The sequence below is a fragment of the Saccharomyces eubayanus genome, chromosome V (genome assembly GCF_001298625.1).
Source record: "Saccharomyces eubayanus strain FM1318 chromosome V, whole genome shotgun sequence".
In the NCBI taxonomy this organism is placed as follows: domain Eukaryota; kingdom Fungi; phylum Ascomycota; class Saccharomycetes; order Saccharomycetales; family Saccharomycetaceae; genus Saccharomyces; species Saccharomyces eubayanus.
In genome coordinates this window covers 421,989-445,895 of record NC_030980.1, presented here as the reverse complement: position 1 = coordinate 445,895, position 23,907 = coordinate 421,989, and the positions used below count along the sequence as shown (strand labels likewise).

The window sequence follows — 23,907 nt, the reverse complement described above, 5'->3', positions numbered from 1 at the left end:
TTTCTTGAAAAAAAAAAAAAAAGGGAAAAAAATAATGACAACATAGAATGACCACACTTATAAATAAGATGGCACGAATGTTAACTATTTTTTCATTAGCTTGTAATGTTCTCACGGTAAGTGCTAATGTACTAACGAAAGTTACTGACAGTATTGCCTACCGGGATTACTACGAGCCATCAAGCATATGGGATAACGTCACAATATGTCTCTCTAACGTAACCGACCTCAAGATGATAATCGATAAGTCGTACTACGGAAATAGAGTGTCCGTGACCACCATATGGGTTGATTCAGGCGCCAACGATGCCGATAGTATCGACCCTGAATTGGCCATGAAACTGGTTAAGTGCGTAAAGGACAATACGGGCAGCCCGAACGTCCACGCGTTCGGCCACAACCCTTACGCGGCAGTCGCTTCTTATGAAGATCATGTTTACGATGAGTTTTATGGCTACTTCGGCCATGGCTATCCCCAACACTATGAGAAAGACTACGAGAGTGACGGTAACCCCGATGACACTGGCGATATTGATGGCAGCCTTGTGGCTAAGGGCAATGGTAAATGGCTGGATAAAATAGTACCCAACCAAGGGTTACATTGGGCAGGACTACGAATATTGGAATACACTATGATAGAGACCTTAATAAAGACAACCCACTACTATCACAGATGCATCAGTTGGAACAGAATACGATGCACAATCAAGAATTGGAGCTATAATTTGGTATGGAAAGAATATTTTCAATGTATACTCAAATAAGTGCGTATCCTCAACCGAAGCGGAACTTCATGCTATCTATGAAGGTTATGCGAACTCAGAAACCCTGAAAGCAACCTTAACAGATCTTGGAGAAGGAAAAAATAAAGAACCTACAATGATTACTGATTCAAAACCAGCTATCGAAGGCTTAAAACGGAGCTATCTGCAACTCAAACAGAAGTTCGCTTGGATAAAAACCGAAATAATCAAAGAGAAGATTATAAAACTAAAACACACACGGATTGGTTATATAAAACCCAATGGTTCAAGTATGATTCAGAACATTCTTAGGTATAACACATCTCCTTATGTACTAATTTCAGATCAATTAATAAATCTTTATCTTATTTTTATTGGAGTACATTTATTATCAGAATTTAACTACCCCAATATAATTAGTGTCAATGTACGAGATCACCTTATTCCAACACTGTTATATACTAAGAAAGAACTGCTAGTTCTCAACAATTACTACCTACTAAACTGACTAATTACCAACAACATATGTGTGTCTGAAATCGCCAAGTCCAACACATCCAAAATACCGATCATGTCGAGTAAAACGAGCTACTCAAGACACTCCACCACTTTGCCGCTACTCTCTTCTGGACTATCATACAAGTTCTTGGTCTCTTGGCCCAGTTGGTTAAGGCACCGTGCTAATAACGCGGGGATCAGCGGTTCGATCCCGCTAGAGACCATTTTTTTCACTCTTCACTTTCATACTGCAAAGTGAATACATTGTTTTTTTTTTCTTATGGTACAACCAAAATATGTATACCAGCCGGTACTCCAAGGAATTTTTCCTTCCTTTGCCGTCACACTGGGAACTTCTTAGCCAAAGTCCAAAAAATTTTTTGTTGCCAGTACTTCAAGCTATTCCTACTGTTACTCTACTTTTGTGAAACAAGTCGCTAAAACTAGTGTATTCTTGAACCACACCAATCTTGTGATTTGAAGGAAAATCGAGTATTCCGCGTTCAGATTATAAGCCTGATTCCTCTTCTTTATTATGTATTACAAAAGAACGGGATGGATTCTCTCTGTCACAGTGTCCGCGCTAGCACCTGCCGGATCTTGTTCCTTGCTCTTTCTTACCTCAAGCCCGGCGTACCATTTCCAATGATGAGAATTAAAAAAATGTGGTTCAGGACACACACTCGTCCCCGAAGGAACGAACACAATGTGCGAGTAAATCCTGATGGCACCGCCAAATTAGACCGCCGAAACGATCAACTTGCACGATTATCCGACTGATATGTGCTATCCCGGCCGCCTCCATCACGGGTCACCTTTGCTGCCGCTGGATAAAACTCCCCTAACAGCGGTGAAGGTGGAGCCCCAAAGGGACCCAGGACTACCTTGCCGCACCAGACAGAGAGACGGATTCCTCGCGCCTCCTGCCAACGGGCTGCCCGCAAAGATCGATTTATTATAGCCGGGACACTTCAGACCGGACTCCCCCGCCTCCGAACAGACAATTCTGCCCAGGACAAATTGGCGACGGGGAAAAGACGGTTGCCACAACAGGGCACGGTGCGAGATGGAGAACCATCCCTTGCCCAAGGGCGTGCAGTCCGTGTCTGGCCGCGAGGAAGGATTTGTTCCTCGGCCAAAATTCCCAACGTATCCCATCCCACCAGAAAGCCATTACAGCCTGGACGTTTCCGCAAAACCTTCTGTATTGTTCCGCGGGTTTGAGGAAGAAAGAGTTTCTCTGTCTGAAGAAAAAGACAAAGGCAAAGGTAAAGGCTCTACAGAAGAAGCTTTTTTGGTGATGAGATGAAGGGCATAGCAATTTGGCAATCGTGCGCTTTTATGAAAAGAAGATAAAGGGACCCGGAGTGGTGGTAAGAATGTCTAAGGCGTCAAACAAGACAGATGATGATATTGTCAGGTTGTCGCAGGCTATGGATGTCTTAGCCAAGTTAATTATTTCGAAGCAAAAGGATGGATCTCAGTTACAGGTGGAGTATAAGCACAAGTTAAAAGAATTGGAAAAGGTCATTAATCTACTGTTAAGTCTGAATGACAGCGCCGGCACCAGCGTGATGGACGCCAATGGTCTTGACACAATGCTGCGGAACGGCATCGAAGTTCTGGAAAGAGACGATCGGAGATACGCTCTGATACCCATAAAACCCAAATATGAAGGCGATTCAACGGATACACCACAGGATGCAGCCAGCAAGAAGAGTAATAAGAAGAAAAAGAATAAGATAAAGTGTTCTTTCTGTCACCAGCCCGGACACACAAGAGCACGTTGCGAAACGAGATTGGCACAACCGCCAAAGGAATAACGAGAAACCCGTCGAAACAGAGACCTCGCACCCGTCCCAACAACGGGCGAAACGCACAAGATATAATGGTCTGCTCATTGACATATTCTTATATAATATATGTATGAATACGAATGAACAATAAAATTTCGTCTAAAGAAAGAAAAACATGAAAAAAATGGGATTTAAATAAATGAATCAGTCAGTTATACGTATATAACAAAAAAAAGAAAAAAAAAAAAGGAAAAGGTGGGTAAGAAAAATGGTAGATAGTTTTATTTCCCCTCCGTTGTTTAGTTGTTTTTTGTGATTTTCTTAGTTTTTTTTTTAGTTCGTTCCATTTATCAATTATAGTACTTTAGCAACTTTTCCTTAACAAGAACGATAACAAAACAATCGTGCTCCCCCTTCGCTTTTGCGTTTGTTGTTGTGACGACTAATGACTTTATTGTTTTTCCTGTTCTTGTCTTTGTTTCAAAACTAATGGATGGCCTGTTACTCTAAAGTAGATATCTTTGACATCATCAGTCATGGATTCAAAGTGGGAAGATGCATCGTAAGATCTGGACAAGTAAATGTTATCCTTGGACCCGTCTTCCTTTGGTTCAAACAATTCAGCAATACCCATGAACTTTTCCTCAATGGGTCCTAGAAGCTTAAAGGCAGGTTCTAATTCTATATGTGGTTTATCAGTTTCGATGATTGTGGAAATAATGGCTAGATAATGACCCTTAGAGCAAACGTTGTGCGCATCTGAAACAATGGCAATGTATATATCACTCTTTCTGCCCAGTTGACTTTGTGGAATGATGATTTGTAAAGAATCCGCGTTACTAGTGTTTGGAACTGGGTGATTTAAAATACAAATGGCTCTGATGACTCTTTGGCCAGTAGATTTACATTTTTCAGGGAAGTAAGTTGGATCAGCGATTACTAATGGAGCTTTGAAAGTTCCGAGTTTAGTTTTGACACCTTCGAACTTACCTGTATCTTCTTTGTACAACACTTCATCAATTGGTGTATCCAGCATATAAGTACCACCGTAAATAGCCGATAAACGAGCAAACCCTTGTGGGAGTTCGCCCAATCCGTACATAGGATACAAATATGGTGATTTACCGTAACGGGCAACACTTTGGCAATATAATAGAATTCTCTCGAATGATGGTCTAGCTGGTTGTTGCAAATAGTCGTCATTGGTCCACAAAGCCATTGCGTGGCCGATGAATTCTTTGGTAGAGTTACCTAGGCCGAATTTGTAGTACACTTCATCCATGGTATTCTTATCCAAATCCAAACCTTGATGAGAAGACATTTCGTCCTCGTTATAAGAGCTAATCCATTCCAAAAATTTCTTCATTCTACGCTTTTCGAAAATACCCATCAATGGTGATGAAATGGCTTCTAATTCATTAGCCGGAACTTTGTAGATTTTACCTTGCTTGAACACGTAGGAACCGGACACTTGCTTGAAGTCAACGTATCTAGTCACATCAGTATGTATTAAAATGTTTGTAAGTTCCCCATTGGCCATTAGGAATTTAGGAATCAAGTCGACATTCCAATCTCTATCTTTACCAAACTTTGCTTCCCGTTCCTCTTTACTGATAGGATTCTGTTTAAATTTTTCATACAGTTGAGATAAGGTCACAGAAGCAGCTTCACCACCATAATGGTCTTGCTTGTCGATATGCAATACTTTTTTTCCATCTACAGAGAGTAAACCAGATAGGATACACTCGGTAATACCGGTACCTAGGACAATCACGTCGTAGTCTGTATCAATAGTCTCTTGATCCATTGTGTTATGCTATGCTATTCAAGTCGTTACTCACCTGGGACTTTAATGAGAAAGAGGGGGCAGAGGGAAAGATTACTATAGTCTTCGTTGAAAAAAAAAACGTTTTATTGAAAACGAGATAGTGTCCAGAATTTGATGAGAAGGCATAAACAAGAATGAAACAAGAGCTAACAAAATCGGATAGATCAGCCGACGTATTGAAACTGTAATCACAAACAGTCCCCCTCTACAGGTTTCCCACCACCAAAAGTGGAGCCCGGCCAGGAGAGGGGAAACACACCGCCAAGGTGAGATAAACGATTCGTAGGACGGGTAACTTTGTATTTTCCCTATTGTTAGTGTTTACCCTTTACACACGACTACCTATTAACATATGTCAATTTGCACAGTGCTTGGTAGGGGGAGAACAAGACGTAAGGGGTGTATATTGAGTGCTTTAGGACAAAATCTAATAATCTTGGTTTGATTCTTCCTTTTTTTTTATACCGTTCTTGAACGACATGTCTTAGTTTGTTTTTTATGTTTTGCGGCGATGTTCAAATTAAGCAATGAAAAATCTTTGCAACAATTATTGAAATGTAAACAAATGAAGAAGAAAAAGGTGGAAACATATCTGCCAGAAATGGGGCCCTATCAATAGATTGATCATGCACCGTACACGGCGTATAAGAATTCATGTATTATATATTAAAGATTTTCTTCTTTTTACATTGCATTAAGCTTTACTTTTTGAATTCCGGTCACTCTGGTAAGTACTGACTATTGATACATCTTGCCTTTGAGGAATATTTTGCGGACGTCCTCTAAAAAAAATGAAGTGGTACAAAAAACACAAATGTCGTTTGCAGTCTTGAAAAAACTGGCATTCAACAAAAAAAAATAAAATTTGATTTCGCCCAGGATCGAACTGGGGACGTTCTGCGTGTTAAGCAGATGCCATAACCGACTAGACCACGAAACCAACTTTTTATTGTATTTTTTTCAGTAAAAGTAGCCCCCATTGAGTGTGGAAATTTGAAATCTTTCTCATTAGTTCCCACTGCCGTTGTGTTGGAATAGGTGATTACGGATGTACACTTATTCGTATAGATTGGAGTAAGTAAACTCAAAACCAATTTATATATCTGTTGGAACAAAATTCAACTATTGTCCATCTATTACTATTATATACGGTGTTAAAGGATTCCATAAATTATGAGACCAGTGAATCAAGATTCACATTGTCAAATTAATTAAATCTGAAGCGCAAACATTGATATTGTAAGAAGTTCAATGATTGATAACAAATAAAAAGAGGAACAGGATCATTTAAAATATCATCAGGCCAACAAGTAAAGAAATTTCTTTTGTTAAAGCAAATGGCCGCTATGAAAAACGCAAAATCAAATACCTCTGGATACCTCGTGTATAGAAGGTTAGTCGCAGCTCACTTTTATGCGAGAATCATACTGACACTTGTCCTTATTAAAGATGACGAAATTTGCCCGCACAGGCAAGAAGAAAGGCCGGTGACTGCTAAAAATTATATCCTCGAGAAACTATCCATATATCTTTTGAAGTGAGGTATACAAAGTCTTCTTGAGAATCAGCAATAAAAGCACTCCAACTTATTTATTATGGCCAATTATCCAGACGTGGCTGCATTTGACTTAGATTATACCGTCTGGCCTTGCTATTGTGACACTCATTTACATGGTCCCTTCAAGCCGGTGAAAAGTAAAAATGGCGAAGTACTCACAATTATTTGTAGAGATGGTTACGAGCTCACAATTTATAAGGACATTCCACGTATACTGAGCGATTTAAAGGAGAATAAAGTTAAACTAATGACTGCATCAAGAACATGGGCCCCTGAAATTGCGCAGGAAATACTGAAAATATATAAAGTCAAGTACAATGGCTCCTTACTTCCGTTGGCCGATTTATTTGACGAGTTTCAGTGGGGTGAGAGAAGTAAGATCGGCCATTTGAGGGACGGTTTAAGAGATCTTTATGGCACTGACGATTTAAAATCAAAAAAAATATGTTTATTTGATGATGAAAGTAGAAATAAAGAAGTAGAGAAGTTTGGCGTCAAATTCGTTTATGTAACAGATCCAGAAAACGGACCTTCTTGGAAGCTTTATCAAGACTACCTGGATGGAAAGTGTTGAGAAAATTGAGACACTCAATCCGTGTTATGTCCTACTTTTTCACCTGCATATTCGGCTAAATACCGTGGGTTTGATCATGTACGATCTATGTATATACAGATTAAGCGAGCTAGGTGCATTTTTTTGAGTAAACATTGGAGTCAACCTGCCCCATTTTTACAAATTTTTCTTTCCAACTAGTCCTATTTACTTTGCAGTCGCAAAATCATATGTATATACTTATATTTAGTAAAGATAAGCAACTTCTGTTCATGCCTTTGCGGAAGTGCAATCAACTAACCTGTCTCAATTAAATTGAGGGGCTTGCTTTTGCCTTCGTTTACTTTCATGGTGATATTCAAGAAGTCATTTGCTAACGCTGCTAGTAAGTAGATATTAAGAATATGCGGTTTAATAACCATTTAAATTGTATGATGATCTTTGGGACTCCATTATTTCTTAATGTTATAATATTATGTATATAGATTATACTAGATATTCTCCTCATGGATTTAGGAATCCACAGAAAGGAATCAATGATTTTGCGTAATGTTATAAATGATTCTGTTCCTCTTTTTATATGTTGTCATTCATTGATCCTATTACAATATCAATCATTGCACTTCAGCTTCCATAACTTTTGCTCTCTTGGTAAAATCATAGTTTATAGTATTTTTTTTGGTCAAGGGTACGCCCACGAACTATAGAAGATGAGGCGTATATAATTGTAATAGATGGACAATAGTTGAATCTTGTTCCAACACTAACACCGTATATAATAGATGGATAATAGCTTATTCTTGTTATAGTTTTAGCATAATAATAGCAATGCTAGACTCGCTACACAAAGCCACCCAACAACAGCACACCAGAGCAGATACTCAACGAAGCATATTATATTACTCGATAAGAGACTCCTCCTCATGACAAGAAATCATAAGAAAGAGCCTTGTTGGCGCAATCGGTAGCGCGTATGACTCTTAATCATAAGGTTAGGGGTTCGAGCCCCCTACAGGGCTTTATTTTTAGTCCTCCTTATTAAGAAATAATACCGATCATAAATCAACGTTCCAAGTCGAACCTTGGATATCCATTCGATCACCGTAATACTCATCTCCATCGTTCAACCTGCACTGAACATACATGATGCGATTATGTTTGTATGGTTATTAAAGTGGTTTTGGCTTCTCTGTCACAGATGATGACGGCTTCAACCCTTAAAATATTATATGTCGTAAAAGATCCACTTACCGAAATGTTGGAGGAGCTTTAAAATCCAAATTAATAGTTATTTCTTTTATCTTATGTATGTAGTCTAACTTCCAAACAAAGCTATTTACATTCGCCCTTCATCTAAACTACTTATAGTAATAAATTTTGTATGCTAACTCGATCCAATTATAGCCGAGGTCCTGGCCACTTTAGGGAATTAGTTTTTTTTTTTTTTTTCTTCGATTTGTGATTTGTGACAACATCATTGATGCTTAAAGCCATTTTCAAATTCTATGATAACATTTTCTCCTTCTTTGCGATCAATCGCTTAAAATATTTCAACAACTATGTTCCTGATGATGTTATTTTTTGAAATGTGTACGTCCTTATACAGTAACTTGACGACAGACGTCTCAATGATGAGCTGATTGCTGGCCTAACGAGGACAACCGACAGGATACACATGACTCATGAAATGGCAAAGTTATGAGGTAAACGGGGATCTCCATGACTCACGCAATAAAAAATTACGAGGGAAACGAGGGGGCCGACTGCTAGTGCATCGGCGGCAGTTATTGTATTTAACCGAATGAACACCACCATATAGACACATCAGAACCTACACAGCACATTTTTTTTCTTTAAAAAAAAAATTCAATTGAAATATCTACATGAAAGCCCTAACAGTTACAACCACATTAGCTGCACTTACTGGAGCCGTGTTGGATTACACTCCTCTGGCAGAGAGTAATATGACAGCCTTGATCAATTGCCTGGGAACGGAAGCAGCCAAATACAAAATTATCAATGAAAGTAATGTGACTGTTATACTACCTAATGTAGAACGTCTCCTAAACTTCCAAGGTGAGGATGCACTCCTCCATGCATGTTGGCTAAATCTTAATACAAATAGCATCGCAGTATTAGGACCTAATGAAGGATTTGATTACTCCTCAAACAGTTCAMTGTCAAGTTATGATGGACCGGTCGGTAACGGTTTGCGCTACCACGAGCCGGAMAACAGAGGGAGCATAGACACCTATTATTGTACAATAGATAGCCACTCAACCGCGACTAGCCATGCTCAAAGCAATCTAGTTATGTATGGCATAATAGATAGCAAACCTTCTTATTGAAGGTTTTAAAAATCTCAAATCTAAAACATCAGTTTTTCCTTTTGTCTGTTGTATCTGATCTAGTTGCGGTTCCTACAAACTTGGCTACCGTATGCGCCCGCTATGGTAAACTTTAACGTAAAAATATTTTTCGTATGTTGCCTCTTTTCTGTTGGAACAAGATTCCACTGTTGTCCATCTATTAATATTATATACGGTGTTAAAAGATGACATAGATAGATGAGACCAGTAAAACTAGATTCACACTGTCGTCGAAATTAATGGAAGCTAAAGCGCAAGGATTAATATTGTAATAGGATCAATGAACAATAATATATAAAAGAGGAACAGAATCATTTGTAACATTATGCAAAATTCCAGATTCCTTTTTTGTGGATTCCTAAATCCACGAGGAGAATCTCTAGTATAATATATGTTGGAATAGTTGTATTCAGACACTCATTCATTAATATGGGACAAAATCTGAAATCAGAATAATAGTAATAATATATTACTACTATTTATATACATTGTTTTATCATGATACAAATGACCAAATCTGGTAATTAGTGAAGATAAGATTAAAGATCTATTAATTGATCAGAAATTAGTATATAAGCAGATGAGTTATAACTGATAACTCATTAATAATGCCTAAACCATATTTGAACCATTAGGTTTTATATAACCAATCAACGTGTGTTTTATATATGCAAACCAGTTGTACACGAATAGTTCAGAAACTGTATTATGGGATCATCAGGCATAACTCATTTTCTTATGTGCTAATGTCTAATCCATTAATAGGTCTTTATACTCGTCCTCATTAAGTATGTTTCTTTCAGATCAACATAATTAATATCATATCAAAGAATGTTCGAGATCACCTATTTTGACATGAGGAATGTTATGTCCAAGATCACCTTATTCCAACAATATTGAAGGTCCATACTAACCTATCTTGTTTTCCGACTTGTGACAGTAGCGTAATTTATGGCCTCTGTTGAATCAATACACAGGGCTGAACAAGAGAATAATCATTAAAAACCTGCCATCTTAGTATAGTGGTTAGTACACAACATTGTGGCTGTTGAAACCCTGGTTCGATTCTAGGAGGTGGCATCATTTTTTGGTTGTGGGCTATCCATAATTTATTTGTTTTTTTGTAACTAAAAAGGCGGTGCGGTGTGGTGCGCATAACTTTGTTATAGGTTGTATTCTTCTATTTCTATATATATCCTAAATTTTACTTTGTGACGAAAGACGCAATATCGAAAGCGAAGAAGATGAAAAACCCCGAAATTAATGTGAAGATAGACAACTTCAGTATGATCAGATAAAATAATAATATAGTAATTTAACATAGTTTAGTATAAAAAAATTGATAAAAAATAATAATACTAATAATAATAATAGTAATGATAATAATAATAAAAAAACAAACAAAGAAAATCATATTTCGTTAATAATAGTAGTGTAGAGTTATCATTCTTCCATTTATTCAAATTTTTCACAGGTTATTACTATCTTCTTTATTCCATTTTTTCCTCGAGTTTCTCATGCTTTTCGCAATTTATTGAAGTAAAGGGAATTGTTTTGTACATATGAAGAGTGGCAACTGGATTCCTCTTTCTTTCTTTCCTTATTTCTTATTCTTCAACTTAATGGGCTGGTTGAAAAAACTTTCTATTTTATATTTCTCCTATTCTTCTTCTACTACTCTCTTGTTAAGTATTTCTTTTTTAACTTTGGGTTAGAGTTTGATTCTCTTTATTTTTTCTTTCTACCACCGGCTTGCCTTGGTAAACTTTTCTGAGCAGGTTTTAAAATTTGGAAAGAACATAATAAACTTTCGTCAACACTCATCATTGCACCCGCATTATCGAATTCACCACAATAATTAGGAGCACTGAAAAGTGTTACCAACTGTCTCTTACTGAAGAATTCGTAACCATCTTCCACGACTTGATGGGCTCTGCAAATCAGCTCCATGTCTTGTTTCTGTAAAAATCTATTCACTACATCAGGACCAAAAGTGAAAGAAACACCTCTATCATTTTCACTCCAACCTACGATATCTTTATCTGGATCCGACCACAATAAATCACATAACAAACCAACATCGGGAATATCCGTTGGTCTCATTACTCTTCTAATTTGCTCCATACTGTTCAAATCTGGTGAAAGACCACCATGCATACAGAAAATCTTTTCATCGATGATTGCGGCAATTGGTAAACAATTGAAACAATCTGTGAAAGTTTTCCATAGTTTGATATTATAACGTCTCTTACATTCATCATAAAACCCGTAAATTCTGTTAATGGAAGCACATTCATGATTACCTCTTAAAATGAAAAAGTTTTCTGGATACTTGATTTTGTAAGCTAATAGCAGACAAATTGTTTCTAAAGACTGCTTACCACGATCGACATAATCACCCAAAAATAGATAATTAGATTCCGGTGGGAACCCACCATATTCGAAAAGACGCAGCAAATCATAATATTGTCCATGAATATCACCACATATCTAAAAAGAAAGAAAAAAAAGATAAAAAACAAATAAAGTTAGTAAAAAAGATCGCTGCTAATCATGGGCTCATTCCGTAGACTTCCAAGGTAATAATCGCGAGTGTCAATTGCTCTCTGTTTCTGCATTAAGCCTCTTGCAGATCCACATTTCTCGGGTTTTGTCCGCACTTTTCTCTCTCGGGCCCAAAAAAGATTGGTTTTCTTCATAACGAAAAAAAAGTCTTCTTTTTTTAGTGAGCAAGGGGGATTTTTTTTTATTATGGGAGGCGCCGGCCGGATGATACAAAATATAAGGAAATCTCGGTAGAGACACGCCTGTAAACCAAAAGAACAAGCGTAAAACAAGCCCATTCCCTTAACTTTTTCGGCATATGGGTAGCCCACTATTGGTAAAACTTGGTCATTATTTTAATTCAACTGCGATAATCTCTAAAAATGTCTTGGAACTGGCACAGGAGAAGAAAACTTAAAAAAAGTTAAGCTCTTACAAATCCTGCTTGTCTGTGATTCTGGTTGCATAGTTCAATATTAACATACCTTGATTGGGGCTTCTAGCTCTAGTAAAATGGGTTGCTTTATGAATATGGATCTGGCTTTTGAGCATAAGTATCTGATTTCGTTTTCCTCTAGATCAACTTGTTGACCTGGTTTAGATCCTCTTACCTCCAATAATCTATCGATGATATTGTCAACGTCAACTGGCTGTGAGTCCATTTCTTTAATCTAAGTGTATATTGGTGTAGTCTGCGTTTCCTCTCCCCAGTTACTCGTTCGTTCACCTCTTGCTTTTTTTTCAGTTGTGGTGTTAACTTGTGTTACGTTGTTTTTTTCTTCTTCTTTTCTACTTTGGATTTTTTTTTCCCTCTCTTGTTCCTTGAAACGAAAGCTAAAAGAAAAAATAGCAAGGGCAAGAGAAAAAAATGGGGGAAGAGCGAATTAACAATGAGTGTTATCTATATAAGGGGTAAACAGGTTACATTTCTGGTCGATACTCCCATGAAACACGACAGAGTGGTGATGTATTTAGTTCTAAATTACAGAGAGAAATTGAGTGTGGTTTCTGAAATTCTGAATGAGAGGGAGTTGGAAAATAATATAAAGGTTTTACGGTCCGGCCCGCTCCCATAACAGCATGTGCCAAATGGGCAGCTAGGAGTCGTATCTGCACACCAAACCCGTTACTGTGGTTAACAATAACGTGCGTATAGTGTATATCCTTTCTCTTCACATCCTCTACCTCAATCCAGAAATGGAAGACAGACGGTACGCTGATATACTCACAGCATTACTTGAAAAATGGAGCGAGTAGTCGAAGGAAAAGTCCTGGCGTATCTTGCTAGGCATGTAACAAAGTAAACTCAGTCGTTAGGAAAACGTAGCTCAAACCTCTAGCAAGAAAAAGGGAGAAAACTGCAACATCCTAACCAAATCTTTGGAAAAGGGACAGATACACCTACGTGCTGTAAATGAATTTCATCTAACGCAGCCCACTAACGCTCTTACTTTTGAGACAGCTTGAGTAGTATCAGTTTTTAGGGATTCAGAGCTATTACACAGACGGTTCGGGAAAGATTTCGAATTTTATAACGCTCTCTTGGACCAGCGGTAAAAAGCGCACTCTTTCATGTTCTACGGTGTTTTGTTCAAAAGCATTTGACAAAGTATAGTAGATGTGCAAAGCCGCGAATATTTCGGGGATCTTTTATCCCGCGTTCGAAACTGTACGCGCGAGTAAATCAAAATAATTTACTATGATGAATGACATTATGTGAACAATCTCTGATACAAAATCGAAAGATTTTATGATTAGAACAACCTATGTTGCCTTCCTTCTGAAAAATTTATTTTTTAGCTGGGTTATTAACATACTATCTACCTTAGGGCCACATGGCACAAGACATGCCCATCCTTACCACCCTTCTCTTACTTAGTTATGTCATCTTGCTCTTTTTTTTAAGTTCATGCCGAATCAGCAAAACCGAAATTAGATGCTAAAAAATTACCGCTTTAATGCATAGAATATATGCCTCTTCTTATTCCTATGCTGCCCTTACGTACTCATGGTGCATCCGAACTAAAACAACTCGATATTAGTTGCATAACATAAAAAAGACCAGGCGAACGTTGCTAGTACATTGTCTACCTTCACTTCTATCACTCGGTTCATCGTTGCACTGTTTTTTTCCATTTCGTTCAGAGCTTAGATAATAAAAAATTCTTTAGGCAACATTAAGGTCCGAAAGACAGGCTAACGTCTCATTGATACTTGACACCACAGCACTTTACATACGCGAATCACTACCTATTGCTTTACATCGGCGTCATTAACATTTTCTTAGATTCATAGACTTTTCCAGGTTATGCTCATCGTTGCTCAAAAATACTATAGTCATATCCAATACTTTTCACTATTCTGAAAACACCCCACGAAATAGTAGGCACATAAAACCTCTACGTTTTTCCAATGATCGTGTTACAGCCATCATCCAGTGTTTGTTATCCATTAAACCTGCCTATCGCGCCCGGACCGCATCTTGATGAAGCAACAAGAAAGAAACTCACATTGGAGTGCAGGACCGGTGCTGCTGTAGAACTAGCCCGTTCAGGTGTATTCGTACATGGCGGTCTCACACTGCCTCTAAATCTGACAGTTATAAACTCACTGCAATTGCAAAAAGAATTAATATTGTATTTTGGCAAGCATAAAAATAGAAATATAGATTTTAAAACATTAGCTGATTGGATAAGCCCTGAGATATTCTTCCTCGATTTGATTTCAAGAACATGGCAAAGAGTATTAACCACAATAGATACAACTACAGGAGGCGACTCGAATAAAGACCTGCACTTCAAAGAGAGGTTGCTCCATTCGATGTGCTTTACAGAATCAAACATCTATATTTTTGGTGGGCTCATAGTATCACCCCAAAATGGCTATGAACTGGTAGGGACAAACGAATTATGGAGGCTAGATCTCAAGACAAAGTGTTGGTCTTTGGTAAGTAAAAACCCTCAAATAACAAGACGCTTTAATCATAACATGCACATCCTAAACGAAAACAACGAAAACCAAGATACAAAGCTAGTTGTAGTAGGTGGGTTGGATAATATGGATATTCCAATAAAAAAAATCGATATATTTAACCTACGAACAAACACCTGGGAATCAGAATCAAAATCAGAAACGTTACCGGATTTAAAACGGTCGTCCAAGATTTGGGTTAACATTGACGGAATGCCAATTTCTTTATCTCATGATTCTAATTTTTCTGTTTTAATCGAGAATAACGAAGCCGAAGTTCCGACGTTAGCATTATATTATCCTCAAGACACGAAAAAGACATCCAGGAGGGGAACCAACGATGACAGCTTTTCGAACTACATTCATAGTGTAGATGAACAATCAAGCGTACCAAAACATCCACACCATGGTCACGGTGATCTGAGGTACTTTGAAGGGGAAGACGCAGAAAGCGATTCAATTAAAACACTAATGTCACCAATTGTAATCTTACCATTGCTCGCAAAGTCTGAGGGTGCTAGAATGACATCGAATCCTACTCAAAACAACAAAGGAAATTCTATCCTGCAAATACCGTTTCATTTACAATATCCTTCGGGTAGTTACTTCAACTACAATATTGTTGTCATAGGGTTCTATCCAGACCCTCATCCCTCAAATTTGCATTGTTTTATTTATAATATTGCTAGTGGCAAATGGATTAAAGTAAACATAAGCTGCACTGAATGTAGTACGAATACGCATAGATTTTGGAAACTGTTAACCTGGAAATCACATCATCAAGCTTTATTGCTTGGTACCAAATCCAACGATTTTTGTTCACCTAGCGTTCAAAAATTCGATCACATTTTAGCATTTTCGTTACCAATGTTAAATGGGTACAATAAGTTAATTAATGAAAAAAATAATGGTACCAATAATAGTACAGCCATCAATCGCAACCCCAAGTTGAACTTGAGTCTCTATGACCACCTCCCATTCCCTACTTCACCAATAACTGATCAGGAATGCTCGCACACCATAACTAAAGCGCACGCCGCAGATGACTCTAGGCTCCCAGACTCTGCCTCGAGCGCAACCTCACAATTTGAAAATTATTCTCGCTATATCACTGTTCCATTGGAAATGGAATCAACAAGCTCGATATTTCCATCATATGCTATGGTTTTAGGTAAAGATGCCTTAGAAATATTTGGTGAAACGTTATCCGATTTTGAATTCCTTACTGCTGATGGTGATTCGATCGGTGTTCCAGTATACTTGCTGAGGAAAAGGTGGGGAAGATATTTTGATTCCCTTTTATCCAATGGTTACGCCAATACGTCATTCAACTATGAAATAAATGGAGACCCTTCTAATATTATTAGTTTTTCTCCTCACCCTGTGTCAAAGGCCGCAAAGTTTGATTACTCAAACCAATCGTCTAATGGATCCTTGGAAAAACTCTTTTCAAAAAGAGAAAATAGCAAATCAAACAGTAATATAAACATTAAAAAACCACATAGCGTGGATTTTACATCATCAAGGTCCTCACCTAAACAACGGGCCCTTTCGCATAGCAAAACGTCTCCTTTAGAACCAACATTCTTAACGAATGATGAGGGGAATAGAGCAAACACACCAAAGCAGGAAGAAATTGCCAATAGTGACCTGCAAAACAACAACACTTCCAACAGAAGGCCAATATCCACCACTTGTTCTTCCACAGGTATGGTATTTAGGGTCCCATTCCAGGATATAAAGAATTCGAAGTTGGGGCTTTCTGAACATTCTAGCCACACTACGCGGGCAAACTCTGCTTCACCTCCCCCCGTACGTGAAAAGTCAACATTCGATAACACTAGTAATGATGTGCTTTCCAATACACGCCCATCATATCGAGGGGCCTCAACTGTAGGAGCAACTAGAAATAACTCAATAGATGACGTCTTTTCATCTATTCGTCGCGCCTCACATCCTCTTCAATCTCATATCATGGCGAAATCTTCGCCCAATAGCATATCAAATCCCAGCCCAGAGGAAGAGTCTTCGTCGCGTAGAAAATCGTCTGCATTAAGGTTCATAGCTAGTTCACACAAGTCGAGACAACCTTCTTTTGCCTCTACCAATAGCACTGCTTCTATTGTAAGTTCCACTTCAGGAAGGAGACGAAACTCAAATCAAGTCTCTCATTTGGGAAGTTCATCAAATTCATCTGTTTTGCCTGTGTTAAATATTCAGCTACCTCCACAAGAAAAGATTCCGCTAGAACCGCCGCCGCCGGTTCCGAATTTACCTTCAAGAAGAAGTAGCTCTTTGGCAGATTATGTCCAATTTAGCAGAGATAGCCCAATCGCGTCAAGAGGCTCTTCCCATTCTACTAGAAAATCAAGTTCTTCGGATATAAGGCGCATATCAAACTCCTCTTTACTGAGGAGTACTCTAGATTCACAATTACTGAATAATTCATGTGGTAACGATATTCCTTATGAAGCAAGCATTGAAGAATATGGTATGATTAATGGAAGAGGTGAAGAAGATGACAAAGACAATGGAGACTATAACTGTTTTTTACCTTCCAATATAAGGCCTGTATTTTCTACAATAAATGCAGTAAGTATAAACGGTGATTTTAAGGAAGGTGAGCTTATTTCTGCAAAGTCGTATATAAATAGCGAAAAGGGTAGACGACTTTCTTATATTTCGAACCCTGAAAGTGTTGAAAGTACTAATTCGAACAACAACGCAATCATTGAACTAGAGCCTTTATTAACGCCCAGATCGTTATACATGCCCTGGTCTACTGCTTCCGTAAGAGCATTTGCAGAATTTTTTTACACCGCACGGATTAATGGTAAGTGGCTATTAGCACCAGTGACTTTGGACTTACTCATTATGGCCAAAATTTATGAAATTCCTATTCTATATGAATTGATTACAGAAGTACTATACAAAATAGCCAGCAAAAAGGAAGAAAGTCTTCTTGTTACTTGCGAGGCGTTACTTAATTTATTTCAGTCAAAAATCTCGAGATATTGCAATGAAAATGAAGGCAAAATAAGGAGGATGTTAGATTCTAATGAATCATATCAAGATATTCTGGAAATAAAAAAATCGCTAGTAAACATAGACAACGGATACATTGATCCATACCTTTTACGAAACACGTCTATGGCACATTCAACAGACGACAGTAATGTGGATACCRAAACGACCGATATGCACCGTACAAGAGTTTCTAGTTTAGGATCTCTTGCCAGCAGGGCCGTTCCCACTGTTTTTGCCGGTGGCCCCAGAGACAGCCATAATTCTATTGGTTCAATTGCTTTTCCTAACAGTTCAAGTGTTCAAAATTTCCGGCGCTCTGTATCTTTATTCAGTCCAACAGCGAAGAAGAAATCTAGCTTAAGTAAAGAACCAGGCCCGCTAGATAGCTATGATGAAGCTACTGGTGATATCCGCAATGACGAGACGGTAAAGCAACATTCAAACCTTCCAAGGACAAATAGCATCAACCCTTTCATTCATAGGACATCTTTGGAACCCACAAATAAATTCCCCAATGAAAATGATGTCGGGAGCAGTTCAGGCAAACCTTTTTACGACAAAAAAGAGCAAATCGAGCAAACCACGCTTCAGAGCATATCAAATCCAGATAAAAGTAAGATTTTTACATCGCAAAAGGGGAGCAGTAGCGATGAAAAAGATTTGCAGGGGTCTAATGATGCATCGAAAAGCAGGGATACGCAGGGGGTCGGAAGTTCATCCAATTTGAAGACAAACACATTTGTTCGTGATGAATTTGATAGTGACTCGGGCTCCTCCTCTCACTCCGATTCAGATGATCTTGATTCACAGCTAGGTATTTTGCCTTTTACAAAAATGAATAAAAAACTACAAGAACAGACATCCCAAGAATTTGATGATTCGATTGATCCTCTCTATAAAATCAGTTCCAGCACACCAGGCTCTTCGAGATTACATGGATCATTTTCCAAATATATTAAGCCCCTTTCGCAAAGAGAGGATGCTCCAGAATATATTAATATTTCAAGTTTGGAAAACATGGTGGCACCAAATGCATTGCCACCTGTTGATTATGTCATGAAATCAATTTATAGAGTTTCAGTGTTAGTCAATGACAAAAACTTGATGATACGTACTAAAGAAGCAATTGGATTGTCAAAAATTTTGAAAAGATTGAAAAAAAAAGTACTGCAAGATATTTCACAGATGGATGATGAACTGAGAGAGGCTGGTAAACCAGTGGATATTTTCCCACGAGGATCCTCGTCTCCTACCTTGAGCAGACAGCATTCTGATATTACAGTACTTTCAAGACAACAGGGAAATGCAAGACCAAGCTTGAAATTGGCGACAAGTTCCCCAATTTCAGAAGCATTCAAGAAGACCTCGAGCAAGTTTATCCAGCCGGGTTCGGCTCAAATTTCTCCTAGAACGTCTGTGAGTGATTATACTGCATCTCAACAAAGGAGACAACATATGAATAAGCGATTTAGTACCCAGACGACACACTCTACATCCGCTTTATTCATGAACCCTGCAATCATGCCCCCTGCAGTAAATGCTGGGCATAGGGAGAGTGAAGGAGAGAATGGGGAAGGGTTTGCTTCCACTACCAAAAATAACAAAAAGGAAGACGCAGCTTCAATTGATAAAGATAATAGCGGAGCCTTGTTTCCCTTTTTTGGCAAACGAAAGTAAAGTCAAAAATGTATGTGTCATAAAAAAAAAAAAAAAAAAAAAAGACAAACATAATTAAAGGCTTATGACATAAATTATTGAACCAATTGATAACGCGAGAGCAGGTTTCAATGATGACTTTCAAGTAGACATATGAGCCTCGGATATAATAAAACTTTCATATAGTCTCATCTTAATACATCTATACTGCAAAAGACTTATGCTTGATATTGCTGGTTTGCCCATTAGGATGAGTTAATTTCTGTTCGAAGACGTGTTTCGTGTATCGTGCAAGAAAAGAAAATATAGAATACTAGTGCCAACTTGAAATGTGATTTATGAGTCCCTCAAGGATTTCTCAGTGACCGAAATCCTGCTAAAAAATGGATACCATTAGCAAACGAAGAAATGCTTCTAGTAGGTGGACCGCTACAAAAGGTGGTGAAAAAGACCACGACACAATCCTCGTCGACTCAAAATGACATCTTACGCAAACAATTGTAAGATAAATCTGGGTAGCTAGAGTTATGTTTCAAACATTGATATTTCACATGAACTATGATAATTGACGCTGGTTTTGTAAACAAGGCAAATAAAGCTAAGTCATTGGTTTCAAAAAATTAGGGGAACCTTTATCTAGATAGCCACGAAAAGAAAGGTAGCAATGTTGTAGCTGCTCCTCCGCTGTGTCACAGAACAGGATCATAGAATAATAATGTCATAGAGTGTCGGGCAGAGGATGTTCGTACGTTATTCTACGGTGGGCCAAACTCAAATCAAAATAGTATGCGCATAAATATTATTTCTTGAAAATTATATTATATAATCATATTATTAAAATACACAATTATAAAAGACGAAACCTCGTTAAAAAAAAACGAAATCCACTTTCTTTGCGAATTTCCATTTATGTTTTTTTTCTTAAATTTACAAAGCTTTCTTAGCAGCGGCAACTGGAGAAACCTTGTTATCCCTGTTGAATCTTGGTCTTTGTGGAGGAGCTCTGTTTTTTCTGTCTTCTCTAGATCTAACTCTGACGATTCTGGCGTGAATAGCACAAGAGACACAGTAATGTAACTTGTTGTAGGTCTTTGGTAGAGCGTATTCAGGGTACACGGAAGCTTCAGACAAATCTCTGACAGCAGCAGCTTCAACGATGTTTCTGATAGCCATTCTCTTGATGGCCTTGTCCTTTGGAATGGACTTGGAACAGTTGACACATCTGACTGGCTTGACGTGACCTCTACCCTTCTTGTTTCTACCGTTGGAAGCTCTCTTTTTTGGCATCTAAAGTTAACAAAAGAAAATACAATTTCAGTAATTGTTAGTAAAAAGAAAAAAAAGTTAGATGATATGAACTTGGCTAAGGGAGAAAGATAACGGAGTTCGTGATTGAATTTTTATTTAATAGTATTGGCCTTCATAACTTCGATCATTGTTACAGGGTGACGCTCTGACGTCAAAAAATGTATAGCTTTCGCGTCATTTATATATCAATTGCTTGTGTCATTGATTTGAAAACACTCCTCCACTGTTCACCTAACACTCATTCGGGGCACAGTCTAATCAAACCTGGGCGCTCCCGTTACTTTTAGTTGGACTAAGCTTTTCCACTAACCTATTGTTCCGTAGATAATTCCTGCCTTGCTTTTCTTCACCATATTAATCGCGTCAATAACATACTTTTCTTGTTCGATTATATATCTCTCCTTTTGGGCTACTAATCAAGAGAAAAATTCAAAAGATACAATTTAAGGTAAATATTACTATAATATTAACTGGCTACTGTAAGGTTTGATAAACGCCTAGCGTTATTTCCCGGCACATTGGCGCATTTCGTCAGTACCTGTTTGAAATTTCAAGCAAATGGCGTGAAGATGCCATCGCGCAAAAAAATCCAAAAAAAAAGTAACGCGAGGAAGAGCTGCGGGATTTTCTTGAGTAAAACAAAAAACAAAAAAGACTAATCCAACTATGCTATGTGTGGATGTATTACTGGGTGTACGGATTAGCAGAAAGAACAGTCTCCAAAGCCGGATCCCGATTTAGTGAGCCCACTAAAAAGAGGCGATTGCTTATTTCAACTTTTGATAGTATAATCACAGAAGAAACATTTCTTGAATGCTGCCATATGCAGAAGGGGCAGATCAATGAGCATAACCATCGGCCTTCCATCCCTGGTGTACTGCCGGCATCGAATCAACGCAGGACAGACGTATTATTAGTTCCGACGTCCAGCTAAAGTAAAGATAAAAAAGGGGTTAAAACAAGCCATTTACGTTGCCGCCTTTGACAATACCCTTGGATCCATGCGCGAAAAGCAAGAATTGGAGGTATTGCACTGCCAAACTCCCTCGAGATGGTTACCGAAATACATGCTTCAACTGCAAAGTCCTTTCAGATCCTGTGACGAGCCTTTAGTTTGTAGCGTCTTCCATATGGCATTCGTTGCTCCAAGCTTGTGTTTACGAACTAGCGCGCATAGCCGCCCGGCGATAATCGCCTTTTTGGGTGTCGTCCGTCGGTTAGAGTCGCGGGTGTAAACGGTACGGAAACAGGAAAAAAAATCAGCGGATATCCCACGGAAGGTGGCTTTTACCGTTCCGAGGGCTTTTGACTTCAGCTTATTGCCCGGGGCGGCTGGCAGTGTGGTCATATAAGATATATATAGATAGTCGGATAAGACAAGAAGGTAGGGAGCACATGCGGGATGGATAGCATCAAAACTGGCAATGCTACTCTGATTTGAGTGTATTTCAGTCAGCAAGTTTTATAGGCGTATCCAGGTACAAGAGAAACAACTACGCCATAGACAGCAACATGTCTTTATATCCTTTACAAAGATTCGAGTCGAATGACACGGTTTTCAGCTACACGTTGAACTCCAAGCCTGAGCTGGTCAGCGAGGGCCGTAATAATGACGACCAACGCTTCACTCTCCAACTCATACCAAACGCAAACGCCAATGCTAAAGAAATTTATAATAACAACATCGAAATCATCAATGATCTAACAGGCAACACTATTGCCGATGGATCAGCAATCGCTACGACATCGAACCAGCAGGAAAGGAGGCTTTCAATATCGGATTATCGTACCGAGAACGGCAACTATTACGAATACGAGTTTTTTGGTAAAGCGGAATTTAACGRGCCACTATTTAGTAACAATGTCGTGGAAGATGACGGGGAGAATGACGTCGACGTGAACAACAACAACGACAGTGATGTATTGATGGTAAGCGATGATGATTTGGAACTCGACGAAAGATTCTCCTTCCATAAACAGCAGTCTCTTGACGGACTAAATGGGGTCACTAGCACTAATACCTTAAAGAATCTAGAAATTCATGAGTTTATAATAGCTCCAATCGATAATAACGATGATGATCTCGAGGATTCATTTGCTAATGCGCCTCAATCAAAGAAGAAAGTAAAGGACTACTTCAAACTAAACATATTTGGCACAAATAGTAGTAGCAATAGCAACAACAATAGCCTGGGTCCCGAACTTACTTCAAACGAAGTCTCTCCCTCACAAAAAATGTTCAAGAATAGATTTTTCAGAAGCAGGAAAAGTACTCTTATCAAGACCCATTCTCTTGAACAAGAAAACGAAGTACTAATAAACTCCGCCTTTGAATCGTCTTTAAGTGATGATAACGACGAAGATGATCATGCCATTATAAATCCTTTGAAATTGCTTGGTAATAATAAGGAAGCTTCTACTCAAATCGCAAGTAAAATCTCAACGAATCCGTTCAAGTCAAACAACGATTTTGAAGTACCCGAACCAATCTCAGATCCAAGCGATGATTCAAAGAAAGATCTACTATCTGTTATATCAGGGTCTTCCTCTCCTTCTTCTCCTTCTGCACCATCACCTTCAATGTCGTCCTCCTTCTCGTCTCATAGTCTAATATCAAGAAAGAAGGCAGGTAGCACGCAAAAGACCCGTGGAAGAAAACCCTCTTTAATCCCAGATGCTACAAAACAATTCGGTTGTGAATTTTGTGATCGGAGATTCAAAAGACAAGAGCATCTTAAGAGACATGTTAGATCTTTACATATGTGCGAGAAACCTTTCACTTGCCACATTTGTAATAAGAATTTCAGTAGAAGTGACAATTTAAACCAACACGTTAAAACTCACACCTCTTTATAACAAACACCTCAATACATCACCTTTTCTTGAAAGGATAACGAGCAACCCAACCCGGAAAGGGATAATGACACTCACTAGTAATGACTTTGAAATGAAAAGACACCTTTTGGAGCGGGATGAAGAAACAGGAACAGGTTTTAAAAGCATCAGTGCACCTTCTCTCGTGTCCCTTGATTAATAATTTAGAATAAAAGTATTATA

At 38.4% G+C, this 23,907-nt stretch overlaps 8 protein-coding genes and 4 non-coding genes across 12 annotated transcripts; 9 read left to right on the top strand and 3 right to left on the bottom strand.

The window, feature by feature from the left end:
- Positions 1–47: 47 nt before the first annotated feature.
- Positions 48–764, top strand: DI49_1545 (uncharacterized protein; the record flags this gene model as incomplete). Its single annotated transcript, XM_018364731.1, has 1 exon — positions 48–764. One exon carries the CDS (start codon positions 48–50, stop codon positions 762–764), a length of 717 nt encoding a protein of 238 aa, XP_018222803.1.
- Positions 765–1,391: 627 nt separating this feature from the next.
- On the top strand, positions 1,392–1,465 carry DI49_1544. The gene has a single exon. It is a non-coding gene; the product is annotated as a tRNA-Ile (tRNA).
- A 1,155-nt stretch (positions 1,466–2,620) lies between these two features.
- On the top strand, positions 2,621–3,064 carry DI49_1543 (uncharacterized protein; the record flags this gene model as incomplete). Its single annotated transcript, XM_018364730.1, has 1 exon — positions 2,621–3,064. One exon carries the CDS (start codon positions 2,621–2,623, stop codon positions 3,062–3,064), a length of 444 nt encoding a protein of 147 aa, XP_018222802.1.
- A 424-nt stretch (positions 3,065–3,488) lies between these two features.
- On the bottom strand, positions 3,489–4,844 carry GDI1 (Gdi1p; the record flags this gene model as incomplete). The annotated part of the gene is made up of 1 exon (XM_018364729.1): positions 3,489–4,844. One exon carries the CDS (start codon positions 4,842–4,844, stop codon positions 3,489–3,491), a length of 1,356 nt encoding a protein of 451 aa, XP_018222801.1.
- An 887-nt stretch (positions 4,845–5,731) lies between these two features.
- On the bottom strand, positions 5,732–5,805 carry DI49_1541. Its single transcript has one exon. It is a non-coding gene; the product is annotated as a tRNA-Val (tRNA).
- Positions 5,806–6,460: 655 nt separating this feature from the next.
- On the top strand, positions 6,461–6,997 carry DI49_1540 (Mg-dependent acid phosphatase; the record flags this gene model as incomplete). Its single annotated transcript, XM_018364728.1, has 1 exon — positions 6,461–6,997. One exon carries the CDS (start codon positions 6,461–6,463, stop codon positions 6,995–6,997), a length of 537 nt encoding a protein of 178 aa, XP_018222800.1.
- A 925-nt stretch (positions 6,998–7,922) lies between these two features.
- On the top strand, positions 7,923–7,995 carry DI49_1539. Its single transcript has one exon. It is a non-coding gene; the product is annotated as a tRNA-Lys (tRNA).
- Positions 7,996–8,859: 864 nt separating this feature from the next.
- DI49_1538 (uncharacterized protein) lies at positions 8,860–9,324 on the top strand (the record flags this gene model as incomplete). Its single annotated transcript, XM_018364727.1, has 1 exon — positions 8,860–9,324. One exon carries the CDS (start codon positions 8,860–8,862, stop codon positions 9,322–9,324), a length of 465 nt encoding a protein of 154 aa, XP_018222799.1.
- Positions 9,325–10,353: 1,029 nt separating this feature from the next.
- On the top strand, positions 10,354–10,425 carry DI49_1537. Its single transcript has one exon. It is a non-coding gene; the product is annotated as a tRNA-His (tRNA).
- A 3,876-nt stretch (positions 10,426–14,301) lies between these two features.
- Positions 14,302–19,563, top strand: PMD1 (Pmd1p; the record flags this gene model as incomplete). Its single annotated transcript, XM_018364726.1, has 1 exon — positions 14,302–19,563. One exon carries the CDS (start codon positions 14,302–14,304, stop codon positions 19,561–19,563), a length of 5,262 nt encoding a protein of 1,753 aa, XP_018222798.1.
- Positions 19,564–20,469: 906 nt separating this feature from the next.
- Positions 20,470–20,829, bottom strand: RPS26B (40S ribosomal protein eS26; the record flags this gene model as incomplete). The annotated part of the gene is made up of 1 exon (XM_018364725.1): positions 20,470–20,829. The coding sequence occupies one exon, from the start codon at positions 20,827–20,829 to the stop codon at positions 20,470–20,472; it is 360 nt and encodes a 119-aa protein (XP_018222797.1).
- Positions 20,830–22,362: 1,533 nt separating this feature from the next.
- COM2 (Com2p) lies at positions 22,363–23,706 on the top strand (the record flags this gene model as incomplete). The annotated part of the gene is made up of 1 exon (XM_018364724.1): positions 22,363–23,706. One exon carries the CDS (start codon positions 22,363–22,365, stop codon positions 23,704–23,706), a length of 1,344 nt encoding a protein of 447 aa, XP_018222796.1.
- Positions 23,707–23,907: the final 201 nt, after the last annotated feature.